Source organism: Vulpes lagopus, chromosome 8 (genome assembly GCF_018345385.1).
Source record: "Vulpes lagopus strain Blue_001 chromosome 8, ASM1834538v1, whole genome shotgun sequence".
Taxonomy (NCBI): Eukaryota; Metazoa; Chordata; class Mammalia; order Carnivora; family Canidae; genus Vulpes; species Vulpes lagopus.
The window spans coordinates 17,428,222-17,448,839 of record NC_054831.1 but is presented as its reverse complement, the minus strand read 5'-3'; the positions used below and the strand labels follow the sequence as shown (position 1 = coordinate 17,448,839).

Here is a 20,618-nt window from a genome sequence, read left to right as displayed (position 1 = left end):
GGACAGTTAGGGATCACAGGTGATCTCCAGCTACCTTCCTGTCTCTGATGTGTTCTGCTTCTCCTACCACGCTAAGTCCTATGTATACCACCCCTTATTGCCTGACCTTTGTGAAGAGGGAGTAGTCCTGACGTTGTCAAAGTCACCCAAATCCTCCCCAGTTAAGACCACAAAGCTCCTGAGGGATCTATGTCCAGCCTACAAGCAGGGTACTTACAGAGAGTCACGAACCCAGTCACATGGAGACCACATAGCTTCACTGTTCCCCACTGCTGGCCACCTGGCCACTGGTCCCCAGTGAAACCGGGTAATAGTGGCTCATTCTATATGAACCCATTCTCACTCCTCCAAAAAAGCTTGAACCATTTGCCCGCCCATGTTGTGGGCAGGAGGGGCATCTTGATGGATGAAAGCCTGGCACTCCTACAGCATTCAAAGGCTAAAGCTGAATATTCCAGAGTTCAGGCTCCTTTGGGAAGAATTTAATTCACTGCTAGATCCGGGCCTCCCCAGAGCCTCCCCTGACTCAGCAGCCTCGTCTATGTCATTGGCTTATAAAAACGCCCCACCTACAAGTAAGGACAAGATGCAAGGGGCGGAACTGAATGAAACACCTCATTCTCCAACGTGTTTTATTTTCCTCGCAGATAGGCAAACTCGCTGAAGCATCATAACGCCACATCAAAGAACAAATTTAATGCAAGAATCCACATGGAAATACCCTTCGAGCACATGAAGCCACCCCAAGGCACCAGGATTACCTGAGTGCAGAAGTACAAACTCTGGGCACTGAGTCTCCACGTGACAATCTGGGCCCTGCTCCCGACTTCAGTCCTGGCAGCTCGGACGTCATGGTTTGGCAGGGTGGGGCCCTCCATGGGTTTCTCTTGATTTCAGAGTTCCACCACCCATCTAGCCCCCAACCTCCACTGTTTTCTCTAATTAGGAAACAGTTACGTGACCAGCCCAAGCTCCCAGAGCTGGTCACCACTGTGCCAGGACTGGCCAGGGCTCTAACTCCCAGACTCTGGCCAGCTGACCAGCTTTCAACCTTTTGCTGAAAATCCCAACGGTGGAATCTCAAAGAAATCTTGATTGCCCACCCACCGGCCTGATGCTCAGATGGTCCCTGGGGTTTGAAGTTCATCCATTCCATTACAAATTCTACTCCAGGCCTGACTCTGTGACTAGGACCTGAGGACACAAAGATGTCCTCAGTCTTTAGCCACCTCTCAACAGAAGTCCTATTCCATTTTTCAGCTGTAGGCATTTGGAGGAAGTTACTCAACTTCTCTGAACTGCGGTTCCCTCATCTGTGAAAACCCCTCCCTCACATGCTTCCTGCAATGGATACATAAGAAAACGTTTAAGCACATGGATCACCTCGCAGAGTACAGGAGGCCTCCACAAATGTGTATCATCTCTGTAATTATTTCTGTAAGGGCTCCAGCTCCATCCCTAAACAGTTCCCTAAACCATCACCTATGTTAATAAAACAGCTTTGAAATCTTATTAAGAACCACCACCAAAACTAGCTTCATCTTGCCGGGAAGGTGGGAGGCTTTTCCTCCTGCTTGCTGACAAATGGCTCTTTGGCACAAAGGATCTCATGACAGGTTTGAACTGAACATCAGACCACAGAGGGGGCCAGGCCATAAACCACACACACGATAGACCCCAGGGTCCCAGAAGGAAGCTGCCAGTCTCGGGGCTCTGGTGCTGAGGATTCTGCACCCTAGTTCCTATAACCTCAAGAGGTAGGGACAGGAGTGAAACTCAAGCCCCATCCCCTCTGGTCAGAAAGAGGCTGGACAAAGCAGATGGCCTTCCTGCTTGCAGTGACGTCTGGACCCGCAAAGGCCAGCCACCTAGGTCTAAACCCCACTCTGCTGCTTCCTCCTCACACCTTTATACCTCTGGCAAGTTATTCGATCTCTCTGAGCCTGTTTCCTGATCTGTGAATGGGGGGCGGGGGGATGGGAATCATAACAGCCCCTCCCTCTCCTAACATTTCCATGAGGATTAAAGGAAATAACGAATGACAAGCCCTTTGCTTGGGATCTGGCCTACAACAGCTGTGGCTTTCCTTTATTGGTGGGGTTTTTGTTTGCTGGTTTGTTTTGGGGATAAACAGCAAATTCCTACGAAGATTCCAATTCCTTCATAAAACTCCCATTTTCCCGGGGGAGGATGCCCTCGAGATCAGCCCTGGTTGGGAGCAACAGCCCACCACCCACAATGACCATGCGCTGAGACTACACAGACCACCTGCACCACCTTCACGACAGCCCGAGCGGCTTGTAGTTCTGCTGCTCCTTAACAGAAGAGAAAAGTGTGGCCAGGGGATATGCCCACAGCACCCACAAGGGCCCCTGTCCCTCCCACCGGCTCCACTCCTGCATTCGCTTTTCTTGGCTCTCAATTTCTAAATCGATGGACCTGGCTGCTTACATTAATCCTGATTATGTAACAAAGGGAACTTGGGTAGCCTGAAAGGTAGAGGGAAAATTCACCAGTGTCAGTTTACACTGGTGCAAACGGTCCAGGATGACTGTGCCTTGGGAAGCTTGCTTGCCAGGCCTGGCTGCTGGGCGGCAAGGGAGGTTCTAGAAACCTTTAACCAGTGCTAAAGTCCCAAGGTTCCCGGACACTGCTGACTGCAGCCCATTCCCTCGAGGTCACCACTGTGGAAAGGGCCCTCCCCATGCTCAAGGACTGGCTCCTCTCTGAACTGTAGGGAAATAGCCAGATGGGGACAAGAGGAGCTACAGAACTGGGTATGGGGAGTCCTCTGTGGGTTCTGCCCCCTATCCTGTGCTCTACAGTCACCCTGAAGGATGTGGGCCCCCCACCCTGGGTATGGGCAGACTCTCAAGTCCCTCGGATTCTGGGTAATAAACCCACATGGTGCCGCAGGGCACAGACATCTCTAGCTACAGATGTCTCACTTGCCCAAATGGGGGCAATCCTCCCAAAATGTGCACCTAAATGTGAGTACAAATGAATGGACAGAGCCCTGTTCCAAGACTGAGAAGACCCAGACTCCAGGCCAGTTGTGCCCTCAAATCCCTGGGGAGCAATCTAGCCTAGCTGGGCATCAACATGGATATCTACCACCAGGTAAACACCAGAAAGGATGGGAGATTTCTTCCGTTTTCTTCTCAGATCTATTACAATTTGCAAATATCTGTCAAATGGGTCAATGGAGTTAATACTGATGTCTCTAAGGAGGTCCTTTTTGGCCTCATACAGTCTAAATTTATAAGAATTAGATAAAGAATCCTTTAAAAACCAAATGTGTGGGTGTGTCATATATGGGGGCAGATAAATCCATATATCTACATTACTGTACATCAGGCCTACCTGCAGCTTTAAAACACCTGTATTTAAAAGAAGGGAAGGAAGGGAAGGGCAGGGAAGAAAAGAGAAGGGAAGAAAAGAGAAGAAAAGAGAAAAAGAAATACAGGAGAAATTGGAAACCTCATGTATTGTCACTGGGAATGTAAAATGGTACAGCCCCTATGCAAACAGTACAGTGGTTACCAAAAAAAATTTAAAAACAGAATTACCATATGATCCAGCAATCCCACGTCTGGTTTATAACCCCCCAAAAATTGAAAACAGAGTCCCAAAGAGATAGTTGCACACCCATGTTCACAGCAGCATTATTCACAATAGCCAAGAGGTGGAAGCAACCCAAGTGTCCATACGTGGGTGAATGGATAAACAGAACATGGTATATCATACAATATTATTATTCAGCCTTACAAAGGAAGGAAGTTCTGACACATGCTACCACATGGATGAACCTGGAGGACATCATGTGATAAGCCAGTTACAAAAAAGACAAATATTGTAGGACTTCACTTCTATGAGACACCTAGAAAAGCCAATCTCAGAAGTGGAATGAGGTTGCCAGGGACTGTGTGGGGTGAGGGGAATGGGGAGTGGTTGTTTAATGAAGACAGTTTTTACTCTGAGAAGATGAAAAAGTTCTGGAGAGTAGATGCACAACAATGTGAATGTACTCAGCACTACTGAGCTACACACTTAAAAATGCTAAGATGATCTTGGATGCCTGAAACTAAAACAACACCGTATGTTAGCTATGCTGGAATTAAAATTAAAGACGTAGTGAAAACAAGAAAAAAAAATCAAGATGGTAAATCTTTCATGTATTTTACCATAATCTTTTAAAAATCCTAAATCTAAATCAATAGCTCATGCCACACACTTCTCATCATCTGAAATCCCGCCACAATCAAATAACTCCCTAGAATTCCTGTAACACCTGAGATAGTATTTTTTGTTTGTTTGTTTGTTTTTGGCAGCCAAGGATGTCCAATGTGCAGCGTGATCCCCTAGCCACAGCAACAACTCTGGTTCCAGAACCTGCCTTGGAAGGAAGCACCTGGAAGGTCAGCCCAGGGGGCTCTTGGACAGAAGGCCAAGCTTTACCAGAAGGCAGGAATGGATAAGATGCAGTTTGAATCTCCATTCTTTCCCATAGGCTGACCCCCACCAGCCTCAGTGATGTAGCACTTCCCTGTCTCATGAACACTAGCCTGTGCCACCCCAAACGATATTATCCCAGGGATCAGTACCCCAACTGCTCAGGCATGGAGGTAGCTGTCAAAAACCAGCCAAGTGTTTGGATGTGACAGACTGGGTGACGACACGGATGACAAGCCATCAGAGCCAGGAAGTGAAGGGGGCCCCCTGAACGCTGTGAGTGACACCCTCCTGGAATCCATCCGAGACAGGCCCAGGGAGCCGGGCACCTCAGAAGCCCTACGTATGGTTCTCAAGTCAAGTGTGGTCCTGTCAGCTTCTGCAGCACCAGCTTCCACACCCTTCCCAGAGGCCACACCCTCGAAAGCATGCCCCACTATTAGCCTATTATCCACAGGAAGAAAAGGCTTTTCAAAGCAGCCCCATCGCCAGCCTTCTCTTGCTCATTTCTCTACTTATAATTATATCAGGTGATGCGTCTGCATGCCCGTCTTCCAATAAAGTCTGAGGACAGAAAGGAGGGGACAGCCTCATGCATCTGTGATCTCAGTGCCCTGCCTATGTGCTTTATAAAACAGACACCCAATAACCACCTGTCAAGGACTCAGAGGTATACAAAATTTCACCCACAGGCATACAGAAAGTAGGCACTTGAAACCCTGCAGGCACTCCCCTTGCCAAACAGCCGCTGCCTTGCTGCCTGCCCCCCTCCAAAGTCTATCTACCTGCTGGGTCCTGCAACACGATGAGCCTCACCATTTTCGGGGGCCTACCACACAGGGTAAAAGCCGGGGACATAAGCTCCATCGAAGCTGGGCTCCAGAGTTCAGTGTATACTAGAGGCCTAAGGAGGGATTCAGGGTAAATTCTCAGATGCTACTGAAGCCAGGTTTCCCACAAATGCTAAGATCAAATTGTCTCCATGATGTTCGCTGATTAACAAGGGTGGGGTCAGGTCACAGCTGGAGAGGACGTTCTGCTCTCTTCACGCACCTTGCACACCAGCCAGTAACAGAGAAAGAAGACAAAAATACCAGAAACACCAGGCTGGATGTTCTAAGGGTCTCAGGGGAAAGACACCACAGGAAATATCCCAAAGATTTCCCTTTCAGCCTCTGGAACCCACTTACACGTAGCAAATGTCTGCCACGTACGAACTGTTTCACAAGCTTTTGGGGGAGTCATATTTAAGTTTTACTGGATGCCGAAGGGAATGACAGGAACCTACAATCATGGGTGAGATTTCATGCTGACTAAATCTCTCGTTCTGGAAACAAGAGCTATAAAGGATTTAAAATGAAGCCGTCTGACGAGAAGGGTTTCCAGAAGTGAGAGCAGGAGATGCGCATGGGGGACGAGAGCAAGTGGCCTCAAATTGGTAAAACAATGGGGTTTGGGGGTCAGCTGGGTGGCTAAGTAGTTGGACGTCTGCCTCTGGCTCAGGTCATGATCCGGGGTCCTGGGATCGAGTCCTGCACTGGGCTCCCCACAGGGAGCCTACTTCTCCCTCTGCCTATGTCTGCTTCTCTCTGTATCTCTCATGAATAAATAAATAAAATCTTAAAAAAAAAAAAAAAACGGGTTTTTCTCCCCAAATCCATAAACATCAATGTGCCCCTGGGGGTGCTGGGGCTGAACAAACCTTCGAGAGGTTTATTGTCTTAGTAAGGACAGCTCGAGTAAACCAAAAATCATACAAATAACAAAATTTCAAAGTCTAAGGGCAAAGTAGAAAGTGAAGGTGCTGGGGAGCAATGCAGGAAGCCTCGTGTACAAGTGGGGAGGCATCCCGGTGGAGGCAAGCCCTGAAGCCTGGGCCTGGGGAGAGTCAGGCAAGTGGAGCTCAGGACAAAGGGGCTACCTGGGGCACAGGTAGTGAGTGGCAGGTTGGAAGTGGCCAGAGGCCCCAGGAAGGCTGGCAGCCAGCTGAGCAGAGGGAGGTGACCCCAGATAAAGGCCTAAGAACACAGACCCACGGTGAGCCCTGAAAACCACAGCAGCAGAGGAGGATCGGTTCACCCTTTGGTCTGTTTGGTCCTGACCTCTGGCTTTGGAGGAAGATTCTCTTGGATCAGGGAACAGAGAAGGAGGAAGTGGGGAGAAAGGAGGTAAAGGATACAGCGGAACATTTCCCACTGTGAAATCTAAACGGAAGCACAAACCACAAGGAGTGGTGGTGCTCTGGTCCCCATGAAGGGACAGACCCAAAGGCCTGCGAAGTGAGGAACCCCCCCTCCCACATACCCCCCACCATCCACAACAACACTCGGGTCATCTGGGCTAACCCAACTTGTGCTGCTGGCAACACTGCCTGACCTTGGCCGTGCCAGCTAACCCCTCAATGAGTCAGCTTCCTGGTAGTGAACTTGTAAAAGGTCCCCGGCAGGAAGGAGTCAGAGTTATAAACAGGGCCTTCCAGAAGCATCTGCTACACGGCTCCCCTTGATTCCAGGGTGGGGCTGTGGCCATTCAGCATTTCTGGAATTGCCTGAATGAATGGTTTGCAGTCTTTCAGCACTGTAGCTGGAGGTTCCAAGTAAACCAAACAGCCTATAATTTCTAGTAGTCTAGTAAGGACCAGCAGGCACTCTGGGATGCAGGAACTCCCAACAATACCCTGGCTGGTCCCTCTCCCTGCTCCTTATCCCCCCTGGTACAATTCCAGGGCAGGAGTCTTCCAACATCCTCCTCCAAACAGAAGTGCCTGTTCGTCTAGACATTCCAGGTCAGAAGACGATGTCCAAAAGTTATAATGCCCCATGGAAATAAGGGGTGGAACTTTTAGAACTGGAAGCTTCCTAAGAGATCATTCAGTTTGAGCTCAATCTTGCCATTTTACAGATGAAGAAACAGAGACTCACACGAGTAAAGTGCTTTTCTCAGAGTCACTAGTTGCTCAGCCTCTCATCTTAAGCTAATTACAATTTGCTCTAAAAGGCCAATGCTAAAAAAAAAAAAAAGAAAGAAAAATAAAAAGCCAATGCTAATGTTATGTGTGCATATGTACAGAAAGAATCTGCTTTTGCTGTGCTTTTCCTCAGTTTGCTCCCTGCCCTCCATGCTCAAGTTCTAGGTTGACAAAGGTTCTCCCTGTCTCTTAAACTGGCTGCTCAGAGATCAGAAATCTGTTTCCAATTTAAAGCAGTTTCTGGTAAAAGTCCAGCTTTGTAGTGACTCTCAGTTCTTAGGGTCTGAAAGAGAACGTCAGAAACTTTCTTGTGCCTGGATCATCAGAAAATACAAAAGACCCTGGAAGGAGACACTAGGAAAGTTTCAGATGAGAATTCCTACCCAAGGTCAGGGAAAGCATGACCAGAGGCCTCAGGAGCCTGGGGGCGGGGGGGGGGGGGGGGGGAGACAGTGTTAAGTCCAAGGATAAATGGAACCTGCCACCACCTGAAGCCATCCTGGCATGCACACGCGCGTACACACACACACACCCCAGGACAAACTGGTATGGAGTGCCAGCTCCTTCTCTACCTCCTTCCTAAACTCAAAAGATTCTTCTGGAAGCACAGAAGGACCTAGGAGTCCTACCAACTTGTCAATAGATTCCTTATTGCTACTACATTGTTCTGTGCGATGAAAAGTCACTTTTGAAGCAGACATTCTTAAAGCTCTAAGTGCTAACTATAAATATGCAGTAACTGGCAAAGTCGGTTCCCTGAACCCCCCATCCTTCCTGGGCTGCATAAATACACATACGTTAATTCTGTTTATTATCTGAGAAGCCAAGATTCCAAGGGGGAAAAAAAATGAAACACTTACATTAAAAGACAGCTCTCAAGTCTCACACGCTATTTAGGATTTTAACTATTTCACTGATCGCTCCTGACCAGACAGGGCACTTTCTATGGCATAACTTGAACCAGATCAAATCTTGGCTGCTACCCTGACCGTTTCTTCTGGGTAACAGCTCAGCATTGTCTAACGACACTGAAAAGGCCCACACACACCCTCCTTCAAAACACTCAGCAAAGAGATTCGGTAACAAAGACCTCCTGTGCCAGGGAAATCCACAGACACAGAAATAGAGGGCCAGCCTCGGGGTCAGCCAATTCTTGCCCATGTCACCGGACTGGCCTTTTAGAGAAATAGGACTCGGTTTCCAGAACCTGCGAGTTCCAGGAACTTCTGTCTAAACCCTAGACTAATACAGATACCAGGGGAGCATTCCTCAAGAGCCCAGTTTCGGGCTCTTTATCAAAACAGCCACGGGCTGCTGGGACAAGCCTGGGGACTGTACTCTCTGTATTTTATAAAAGGCTCCACTGGAGCCAGACAGACCAACAGGAAAGAGAGGAACGGGGGAAATGTTCAGCTACACAGTTGCCTTTAAAAAGCGATAAGGGGGCAGCCCGGGTGGCTCAGCGGTTTAGCGCCGCATTTGGCCCAGGGTGTGATCCCAGAGACCCAGGATCGAGTCCCACGTCGGGCTCCCTGCATGGAGCCTGCTTCTCCCTCTGCCTGTGTCTCTGCCTCTCTCTCCCTCTCTGTCTCCTGAATGAATGAATAAATAAATAATCTTTTAAAAGAATAATAAAAAATAAAAAACAATAAGGAATGGCATGCGGATCTGAGTGTCAAGAACAGGTCCAGGTGCCATGGGGCTCTGGAACAGTCTCTGTCCTTTGGAATACACACCAGGCACCTACACTGTTTGTCAAGTTTCTCCCTCATAACCCTACAAACTGTGACCTGTGCCAGGAAAGGTCACTCAGGCAAACCCTAAACCTTCACCTAGTCACATGATGGTATTTAATTTTTAGCCACTTATCTGGCTGCTGCTGCAGCTGGCATTTGACACTAAGGCCACCCATTAATTATGAGACAATTAGGAGCAGAAGTGCCTTTGATATGACAGCCTTTCTCTCTGCCTCCTTGTTCCCACCCTCCTCTGGTCTTTAGCACTGTAGTTAAAGTTTCCACTCAGGGATGGAAACCCACCAGCCAATCACTTGGTAGCCGAGCAGGGAATTAAAATCCCAGAACATGGGAGAGAGAAACAAGAAACTTCAGAAAAGGGGAGTGAGAAAATTTCAGAACCGGGGGCAGGTTCCACGTGCAGGGCCCCATGAAAACTATCTCTGCTGATTCTGCAGTCAGAAGACTCAGAGCAGGGGAGTCTGGGTGGATCAGTGGTTGAGCATCTACCTTTGGCTCATGTCGTGATCCCAGGGTTGTGGGATCGAGTCCCACGTCAGGCTCCCTGCATGGAGCCTGCTTCTCCCTCTGCCTATGTCCCTTGCTTCTCTCTCTGTATCTCTCATGAATAAATACACAAAATATTTTTTTAAGTGGCTCAGAGTGGAACCCCAAAAGCAGAGTGTCAGAGGGGTACAGGCATCCTGATCATGACCAGGCACCTTGGGGACAGGATGTGACAGTCTAGGGGACAGACAATTGCAGGGCTCTGTTCTAACATCTACATCTCCTTTGGTCTAGATATAGATACTGAGATAATTCTTTGAGGGGCCCTTTCCTTTCCTGAACCTCTAGATGAGGTCCCACATCTTTTTCTTTTCCTGAACCTCTAGATGAGGTTCAGGTTCCCTGAGGACAGGCTCAACACCCACTACAATAATGATTCGTCAATATATCTATCCTCCCTGACAGACGAGGACTTCTGTGGGGAGAGATCCCCAAGGTGTCAAGACTCTGGCTCCCATGAGGTCACTCTGCAAATGTCCTCACTCCTTAATTAATGGAGTCATTCAGTGAAGTCCAGCAGATGAAACTGCATTGTTGCAAATGCCTTTCAACTCTTCCATGGTTCTATGAATCAGGCTAACACAAGCCCACATTTAGCAAACAAGCCACGGAGACAGTGACTAAGGAAAGAGACTGACTTGATTCTTCAGTTAAAGACGTGCCCTGGGTCTGCCCTTTTGGCCCTCACACACATGTGTACACACACCAACACCTTTCCGTTGGAAAGGCTTCCCTGTTCCAGTCTGAGTTCTCAGATCTGCTCATCAGCTAAACCACCCTGTCCCGTGACAGCCCTGGGACATCCTTGGGACATCCCCTATCCCAGGGGAGCGGAGCCCAGCAAGTCAATGGCAGTGTTTGGCACGTTCCTGTTCCGAGCAGGCCTGGCTGGCAAGCTTCCTGCGGGCTGCTGGTGTCCACCCACCACCACCTTCCACACCTACTGCCGGGCCTGGGGCCAGCAAGGCGCCAGCAAAACCCTCAAAGCAGGCAGCATGAGGAAACAAGAACCAGAGGACCTCAAGACAAAGGCACCTATGTCCTACCTCCTTCCCCTTTCTTTTCTATGACAGCGGTCGTGAGAAAACAAGGACAACACAGACACAAGGGCCCCAGGTGGGAAAGCCTCATCTGCCTGACACTCAAAGGGCAGACTCACTTAAAAAGTAAAAGTGGGCTGAGGAGCCTGGGTGGCTCAGTGGTTGAGTGTCTGCCTTCAGCTCAAGGCATGATCCCGGGATCCTGGGATCAAATCCCACATCAGGCTCCCCATAGGGAGCCTGCTTCTCCCTCTGCTTATGTCTCTGACTCTCTCTGTGTGTCTCTCATGAATAAATAAAATCTTTAAAAAGAAAAATGGGGGAAAGTGGGCCTATAAGATGCCAACTGACAGAGATGAACGGGCACACTGCTGTCCTCCATGCACACGACCTTACCATTCACTAGCCTAATCTCAGTAGCCACACACAGCTCTGCTCAGAGCCAGTTCCACAATAAACAATTCTGAATGTGTTTCCAAGCATGCTCAGAGTCTAACTGGCCCTTCCGCATCACCCAGCACAGGAGGCGGGGGCAGAGGGTCACCCTGGTCTTTACTCAACAGATGGGAGACGCTGTGTGCGGAGACAGGTGAAGCGCCCATGGCCGTGCAGCTGTAGCGAATCCCACAGTGGCTGGAAGAAGAGCCTGGATTTTCCATTCCAACGAGCTAACCTTACCCCTTTAACAGGATCCCAGTGTGATAGTAAATACCATGACCTGGCACCTACAGGGAGCTTTATACTTCTTCAACAGTATAAAGGTTGGTTTGCTGCGAGCCTGGCTGTATTTTCTTCCTGGATGCAGTAAGTAGACGTGAAAGGGAAGCAAAATGGTCACTGCTACACTTCCCTGGGTGAGGTAAGAAAACAGCTGTCCTAACTGACCAAGGAGCGATGACATAGTGCTCTTTCCAATAGGCCATCTCAATCCTTTGATTTGGGAAAGGATTCTCACGCCAGTCCAAATTCAAATCGCTATATTGAGCCCAATGTTTCAACTCCCCGCTGAAATGAGAAGGGGCCACAGCAGCTGCAAGTCACTCCAGAGAGAGAAACTGGACAGAGCCAAGAATTACCTACAGCAACGACCATTTGTCATCATCCCCTTGCCCTCTGTACTGGATGGAGTATCTGATCAAAGAACTCCTACTTATACGTTAGAGCCCTGCGTTCCAGGCCGTACTCTGATTTCCTGCTCGCACTCCCTTAAATCTAGTTCTTCCTTCCCAAGAATGTAGCTGGGGCTGCACCATCTCCTCTCAGAACCCAGCTCAGGGGGCTCTGCTGCCATTAACGTGTGAGTCTACTCCCTAGCAGCTCACTTACTTCCTCACCGTCCCCACCTTTAGCTCTGGTGTAACAGAAAATGCCTGAGTTCCAGAGCATGTTATTTTTCTGAAACTCGGTTTTCTCATGGGTGAGATGAGAAACAGCACATGCCTTTTCCCACCTTCAAAGAGCTAGAGAATCAAATGACAGAATGCAGGCAGAAACAATTCAAAAATACCGCAACATACAAGCGCAAAAGCAACATACAAGCATAAACAGAGATTCAAGTAGTAACACTTTTAGAAATGATATAGGAGCTAAATTTAACTGACTGCTTACCAGGTACCTGATGCTATTCTTAACACTCTAGATGTATCCTAATTAATTCTCATAGCAACACTCTGAGGTGGGTACTGTGATGATCCCCGTTTTGCCGATGAGAAAAAGTAGGGGTAAAGCTACTGACGTAGCTTGTCAGTACCATTCCCAGGCAGGCTGGCCCCAGACCCTGTGCTGTGAACTTGAACTGCCCTCCTCTGAATCATTAAGCATATTGCCTCCAATACGATCTGTCATTATCTGGGCATGCCCAGGTTTACAAAAGCCACCCGCAAGTTCGCGATCCCACCTGAGCTCAGCAGCCCCGCCAAGTAAGTAAGCGGATGCTGTTAGTCTAGAAAACTAGTCTAGAACAAAGAGACACCAGCCTAGCCTAGAGAAGTAACTTGGCCAAGGTTTTAAAGCTGGCCAATGGCAAGACCAGGACTTAACTTCACAGGACCTCCTGTGCTCCAGGGCAGTGCCCTTTTCTAGGGGCCTCCATGCCAGCACACACGGCCCTTCCCAGCCCTGGCCCACAGGAGCATCTCAAATGTAGCCTTTATGGTGGTGCCAAGGAACAAGAGCTGTCACCACAATGAGTGACCAGGACAGGGGCTCTTGCCGGCCAGACCTCGGTGTGGCGCCCCTTCCTGGGCCTCTCGCCGGCTGCATCCGATACATCAGAGGAAGTCCTCTCAGCGACATGAAGCTACAGTCCCTCCACTCGACCCAACAATGGCCAGACATTTCTTAAAGCTGTTATGCAACTCTTGCTTCAGCCAAGCTGCTGCTGGGATTTCTATTTCAACACGTTTTGTTTTCTCTTCGGAGAGAAAGCATGAATGTGAAACCATAACACCTCTTAGGGACCGGACAACAGCCCTTCCCGACTGTCTGGGGTTACTGGTAGGGTGGAGGATGTTTTCAGAGGCACCTTCTGGAAGCCAAGTTCAGCTTCCAGAATGACTAACCACCTCGGGGGTGAGCAAGAGGATTGGTGGGGTGGGGGGGCGGGCAGGCCAACTGACGGCCACTGTCTCCTACAGGGGAAGGAGCCAACTCAAGACTGCGTGGCAAAGAAGCCTTGAATGATGCTCCCTGGGCAGTCACTGGACCTGCAAGATGGCAGCTTGGGCACTCCAGAGTCCAAACACCCCAGACCTTGTGCCCATTTGAAAGTAAATACCAATTTGGCCCATTCCTACCCTCAAAGGGAGCCAGTCCTGCCACCTTAGCTCAGGATCTAATTATAGGGAGCAATGCTCTGGAAACAGAGGCCAGGACTTATTTTTGTTGTCCAGTGTCTAGCACAGAGACTGGCAGGAAAGGCGCTCAGTAAGCCTGGAATGAAGTGGGTGGCCAGATGAATTAACAGGTTAATGGTGATATAACTGTGGCTTGAGAATTCAACTACAAAAAAAAAAAAAAAAAAAGACAAACACAAGGGCTGAGAAAGTCTTTCTACGGGCAAGGTACATGTGGATTCAAAAATAACACGCATAAAAACATTACAACTAGCATTTGTTTAGTAGCATGCTTCAAAGCACTTTTTCCCCCACATTTCTTCCCTTTTTCTTTTTTTTAGAGATTTATTTATTTATTTTAGAGAGAGAGAACATGCGGTGGGTGGGGGCAGGGGAGAGAAACTCAAGCAGACTCCCCACTGCGTGCAAAGCCTGCTGGGGGGCTTGATCCCACAAACCTGAGGTCACCACCCAAGCCAAAGTCAAGAGTCAGACGCCCAGTTGAATGAACCACCCAGCGCCACCCCTCCCCATCTCTTTAAAACAACTGAGCCTGCACTCATTCAACCAATATTCACACAATACCTTTGTCTTGCTCTGGTGGACAAGTCAGAGGGGAGAGGATCTGGGTCTCTGCACACTGCTCAAGGTTCAGGCTTTATTCTGCAAGCAACAGGGACAGCTAGGGGAATATGAGGCAGAGAGAGACACCAGCTGATATGAGATGCAGAAGATGGGACTGGTCCTCAGGCCCCAGTGTGGACTCTGCTACACGTGGAGCACAGGCTAGATTTTCCATTCTAGTCAACTAACCTACCTTTTAACAGGCTCCCAGTATGATAATACCACAACCTGGCCCCTGCAGAGAGCTTTATACTTTTTAAATTGCATTCACTGTTTAAACACAGTTCACTGCAAACCTGCCTGCAGGTTTTTCTTCCCAGATGGAGGAACCAGACCTGAAAGGATGGGGATTGTGACTTGTCCCTATTTAAGAAGACTACAGCCACCCACAAGCTACAGGACTCAGAGGTGAGCGTGAACAGCTATGAATGATTTCCAGTAAATCATTCAACAATTTCCTAACTGAGCCCCTATTATGTGCCAGGTATGGTTTCTGGCAATAGGAAGATACCAGAGAATAGAAGAGCAAAAGATTCCTGCCCACTGGGAGCTTACATTCAGATAAGGGGAGACAGACCATAAATAACACATAATATTCTAAATAGAAATAACATATACAACAAATATAAGTAATAAATATAAGTAAATGGCACTGCATGTTAGAAGGTAACACATGCTGTGGAGAAGAATGGCATGGCCAGGCCACAGGGAAATGGGGACAAGAAGTGTCTCAAGTGGTTGGGGATGCCATTGATCCAAAGCAGACAGTGAGTCCTCCCAAAACCAAGGTGTGGTGGGAGGGAGAAGAATAAATACATGCAGGAGCTATTAGAGATGCACAAATGGAAGGGTCTTGAAAACATAAGAGGTGGCGGCTGGGGAGAGTGGGCAGAGGTGAGAGAAAACGTGAAGAGGACCACCAAGTTTCTGGGGAAGGGGGGTCCAGGCTGAAGGGGAGGCCGGGATGACCACACTGGACGTCCTGGCCACCGAGGCAGCCAAGTCTCTGACGTGTCTGTGAGGCAAGAGGCTGTCCAGCTTCCAGGAAGACTGCACCAGAGACACCAATCTGCCATCTGTGAGTAACGGGGACCCAGACAGAAACTGAGACATGTGTCCTGGGAGAAGAAAGGAAAGTGGCAGACTGACTTCCAAGGAAAACCAGGCTGCTGCCCCTCATCAGAGAGACCAGGAAAACAGTGACTGATTTTATTAGCAAGATCACTAGCAGCCTCTGAGAGGATTCCAGCAGAGGGTTGGGCACAAAGCCAAAGGCCAGGGCCTATGAGGGTTTGGGAGCCGGATAAGGTGAGGAAGCAGAGACCAAGTGTCAATGATCCTTTCCTAACACTTGTTATTCTAAGGAGAAAAACCCTCGGGGCACACGGGGTCAAGGTGAGATGTCTAGGGTTTGTCTGTTATTTAAGATGGGACACGCCTGCACTGTATAAATGCTTTTAGGAAGGAATCACTGGTCAGGGGAAGGCTAAAGATACTGAAGCCGAGTTACTCATCAGAGAGATGACCAAAATAACTACCACCATGACCATTTATAGCACATTTGTGCAGGAAACACTGCAGCAAGAGCTTTATGTGAGTTGCCTCATTTAATTCTTTCAAGAGCCCTATAAGGTAGGGCTTGGTGTTAACATCCCCACTCTGCAGACAAGGATACTGAACTGGGGTAGAGGCAGGATTGAAATGCGGGTGTATGTGGGTGGTTCCCACACACCCCCTTTCCCCAGGCCCACCGACTCGCCTTTGGCAAAGGAAGGACCCTCTTACCTTACAACAGCAGGAAGGTATGGGACAGCATGCTGGTTGGGAGGACAGTGACAGGAAGATGAGCTTGACCGGGGTCTTGGTTTCTGGATGAGCTCGGGAGCAATATGCCAAGCAGAGGCTGAGAAAGCAGAGGGATGGGAAGTGGAGAAACAGGAGCCTACATGGTCTGGAGCAGCTGTTGAGAGGACTGGAAGCAGAATGACCAGAACCCACAGAAGGACAGGCTGAGGGCCCAGAGGCGTGCCCACACAGAACACCAATGGAGACAACATGTCATTTTTCCCCAGAAGGGCTTGACTGCTCAATAGGGTAACGGGCCATCCAGGATGGGGGTTTGGGCAGGCCGGTGTGGAGGGGAAGGAGAGGTCCCGGGAGCGGCTGCAGTGGCTCCGGTCTGGATGAGGAGGACAGGGCCAGGCTGAGGGGGAAGAGAAGAGGCAGGGACCTAGCCCAGTGTGGCCAGGTTGACACATCTGGATTCAAGCCCTCAGAGGTGCCAAAGCTCTGGGTTAGGACAAGGCCCCTGTGGAGTTTAGTAAGGCCACCGACCTGAAGGACATAAAGAACACAGGGATTTGGGTTAGTCGGGTGGCACCCAGGAGGGGGGGGTCCTCAGAGTGATGACGGGATTCCTTCGTGGTGGAAGCAGTCTGCGCCAGACGCCCAAGTCCAGAGAGAGGGGGGCAGGGGAGCTGCACAGCTATGTTGTGGCCGACGATGGAGACAGGAGCACTGACCCACAGACAGCGCTCACCACACGGCAGGCTCTGTCAGCAATGTTCTCCGGACCTAACCCGCACAGTCGCTCCCGGGCAGCAGTACCACATTCCCCTTTGCACGGACGGCCACCGGGGCCCAGAGGGAAGACGGGAGGAGGGACTTGCCCAAGGTCACACCAAGCGGAGCCAGGACCAATCCATAGTCTGGCTCAAGGGTCCCTGCTCCTTATCATTCCACCTCCTGCCCTTCAGTATAAGTCAGGCCGGAGGCAGAGGTGGGTAGATGAAAGAGAGACAGACAGAGAGATGGAGAGAGAGAGAGAGAGAGAGAGAGAGAGAGAAAGGGGAGGAGCCTCAAAGGAGGGGGAGAGGCTGAGAAGAGGCTGGTCGGTAATGGTGAGAGGGCAGGAGCCCCACAGGTGCCTGGGCTTGAGCTCATGGGCATGCTACACTCCAGAGTCTTCAGGGAAGGAGTGGCCTCAAGGGAAGAGCTGGATTTCTATCAGGACACGGAGACGGAAGGAACATTCAGTGCAGATATAAGGGAGCTTGTTCCAAGGAACTTCCGCAGGGTGTGATGAGAAATACGGTAAGCAGCAAGCGGCGGAAGGCTAGGTCAGGAGAGAGAAACCAGCGGGAAAATTAGGATCTGCATTTTACAGACAGAGCAATCACATCCCAGAAAAGCTATGCTTCCTGCCCCAACCAGCAAGTCAAAGACTAGGGATCTGAATCTCTCCCCAAGAGAGTTCTCTGAGGGTGAGAGAACCCTCAGAACCTTTCCAGCTTGGAAAGAGCTTGGGGGAAGGTCTGTAGTTCAAGACAAAGTGGTTAGATACATTCCACCCTCTCCCCACCCATAGAAAATGTCAGCCATGAGCACTCAAGGTGGAGGCGGGGAGGGGAAGGACAGGCTCGGGCTCCCCACGCCCGCCCAAGAGCCCCAGCAAGCAGCAGGACCGTAGAGACACGGCTGCAGCCTGCCCTGAGGAGGCCAGAGGGCTCAGAGGATGAAAAAAAGAAAAAGGAAATTCCCCGAGAAGGAAATGTCGGGTACTAGGAGAAATACGGAGACAGCCAGAATGTTCTGGGGTTGAAGAGAGACTGCCAAAGGCTTCATTCAACACAGAAGCCAGTTCATCCAGTGGGTTGGGGAAAGACAGCCTCCTAAAGCTGGAAGGGAAGTAAAAAAGGGAAAGTGGACTTCAGTCGGTCAGCGCTCCAAAGAGCAGATGGAACAGAAGCTCTCAAGAAAACCAAGGAAAAGGGGATGCCTGGGTGACTCAGGGGTTGAGCATCTGCCTTTGGCTCAGGTTATGATCCTGGGGTCCTGGGATCAAGTCCTGCATCGGGCTCCCCGCAGGGAACCTGCTTCTCCCTCTGCCTATGTCTCTGCCTCTCTCTGTGTCTCTCATGAATAAATAAATAAAATCTTAAAAAAAAAAATTAAGAAAGAAAACCAAGGAAAGGTCTGGGACACACACTCCACAGACACACGCGCACACATCCCTGAGTGCTTGAATGACACAGTCAGGTAGACTGTGTCCAGTAAGGCCCACTGCCTCGCCCTACTCAAGAGGGGAGGGCGCCCTCCCTGCCCATTAGAATTCTGGGGTGTCCCCCCAAGGCCTGCCCCAGCCCGCCCCTCCCCCACTTCCGGGCTGAGGGGGCTGGGTAAGGTCCTCCCCCTCTTCCCGGGCAGGCCTGCAAAGGTGCAGACCCAGGCTCCGGGCATCAGCAGGGGCAGTCACGAGGCAAACAAAAGGACACAAGTCCAAGAGTACACCTCTCTTCATTCTGTGCCCCTTCCAAATGCACCTTTGAGAAAAGCATCACCCACTTAAGGACAGAAAAAAAACGGGGGGAGGGGGGAGGGGAAGGACCTAAAGGAGACAAGACAGGAGAAGAGAGACGGAAAAATCACTATAATTTTCTCGCAAGAACTCGAGCAATTTGGGATTTCACGCCCTTTTGAAGCTGAATGGCATCTACTGAACTGTACTTGGTTTCGAAAACGCTGCAGTGGGTGCAGCCTTCCCCCCACCCCGCTGAGCACCCTGGCTCCCAGCAGGCCTGCAAGGCCGGGACCCCGGGCTGGGGGGGGCGGGGAGGGTGGTGGAGAAAACTCGAAAGCTGAGGAATGCTGAGCCATCCTGGCACCTGCCTGGTCACTGCTGCTCCAGAAACCCCTGAGGCCAACCGAGGTTTCCAACTGGCTCAGCACCCACCAGCTCCTCGAGAGAAGGCGAGCCTCAGGCCCTCGCGGTCCTCTCCTCGCCGTGGACTGTGCTGGAAGCAGGGCTGGGAAGCAGGGCTTCTCCCAGCACACTTAGGGACCGCGTTTCCCTGAGAAGCAGAGAGAAGGGCTGAGAAAGGGCCAGCGGAAGCTGCCTCGCTTCAAATCTTTCCTGTTTCCTTTTGCCCCCCGCTTTCACCACCACGGGATTCGGCATGGTCTAGAGTGGTGTGCCTAATCTGGTTGGAATTTCCTCCTCCACCCACCTGGCATTCTCCCCACAGTCTTGAGCACTCCCGACCAGGGCTTCTCGCAGCCACCCCACGCGCGGGTCTAGGTGATCACGCCACTTGGCCACTCGGGAGCACCCGCTAGAGAATCAAGGAAAACCCGCTGCAAAGCCCCAGTTGGAAAGAAACGAGTAATTGCTACTGTTGGCGAAAACGCTGCAGGGCCCCCATATGCTCCCTCCCTTGGTACCATGCAGACCAGACAGGGAGTGGGAACCGACAGGAGGTCCCAGTGACCTGGCCCTAGCCCTTTGCAGATTCGTAAGCACTCACACTCCACCCCTAGGGACTAAGTGAGGGAAGGCGGCACAGGAAGGAACAGCAAAGTTGCCAAAGGTCTTCCAAATAACCCTTTAATAATCACAGACTGCTGGAGCTCGAGAGACATTAGTGATCATCAGGTTCAGTGTTCTTTTTTGGCTGTAACCCCCAATCAGAAGGGGATTTGACACAGCCATCCAGGGGACACACACACACACACACACACACAAAACCCAAACAACTTCACCAAGCAAGGCTTCTTACTGTATGGCACACACACACTTGCATTTTGTACTCTCACCATTAGAAAGACTGATCTTTCTTAAAATGTTGATGCCATTAAGGGGTCACAAGACACAGTTTGAAAAATACAGGTAATTAAAGTCACACGGGAGGGGGGGTATTAGGATGGGACTTCATGGGAAACATATTTAAACATAATAATGTTAAGCATCAGTAAGGTTGGCTTTCTGCCCTTATGACCACAAGAGCAAGCAGCTCCTGGCTCAGTGGTCAAAGTGACCAGCACTGAGTTCCATGGACCACAGCATCTAGGATGGAAAAACTGGAAAAAGCAGGCCCACCTGATACCCTCACTTAATTCACATATTCACAGTTCAAAACGTGTGCCTTATAAAATCAGAGAAAAATTTTTTGCCGACATACAATTGACACTGCCATGGCTTCAACTGTAATAATTATTTGGAATTTCAAGTATCATAAAAGAGGACAATAGGTTTTCTGTGTACATAGAAAGGGGGACAGATTAAAAATGGGGAAAAATACTCAAATGGCCCATAGCCCCCATTTTACAGTGACAAAACTAAGATATAGAACAGTGCCTAAAGCATGAAGCAAGTTAGGGGCAGGGCTGGAAACCCCACCCAGGGCTCCTGTCTCCATTACTCACGGTCTCCACCATCCAAAATATTTAAGAAGAACACAGTCGAGGTCTCCCCAAGTGAAGCATTTCTATGACTGAGGCATGGATGCGTCCCTGATATGTCATGCTGGGCACAGACAACTGTGCTGATCTCGGCAGATCTCGGCACTAGGCACTCGGCTGTAGCCTCCCTGGGACCATGCAACAGGACTCCCACCACTTA

General features: G+C 50.0%; 1 protein-coding gene across 1 annotated transcript in view; it reads right to left on the bottom strand.

The window, feature by feature from the left end:
• SLC25A37 (solute carrier family 25 member 37) overlaps nt 1–20,618 on the bottom strand; it is a 40,631-nt gene that overhangs the window by 17,514 nt on the left and 2,499 nt on the right. The window contains exons 2-6 of the mRNA XM_041767417.1: nt 17,218–17,336; nt 16,007–16,124; nt 12,090–12,223; nt 11,649–11,768; nt 4,796–4,896 (exon numbers count right to left, since the gene is read on the bottom strand). Coding sequence (XP_041623351.1) covers nt 4,796–4,896; nt 11,649–11,768; nt 12,090–12,223; nt 16,007–16,124; nt 17,218–17,336 — 592 coding nt within the window. The remainder of the gene's footprint in view (nt 1–4,795; nt 4,897–11,648; nt 11,769–12,089; nt 12,224–16,006; nt 16,125–17,217; nt 17,337–20,618) is intronic.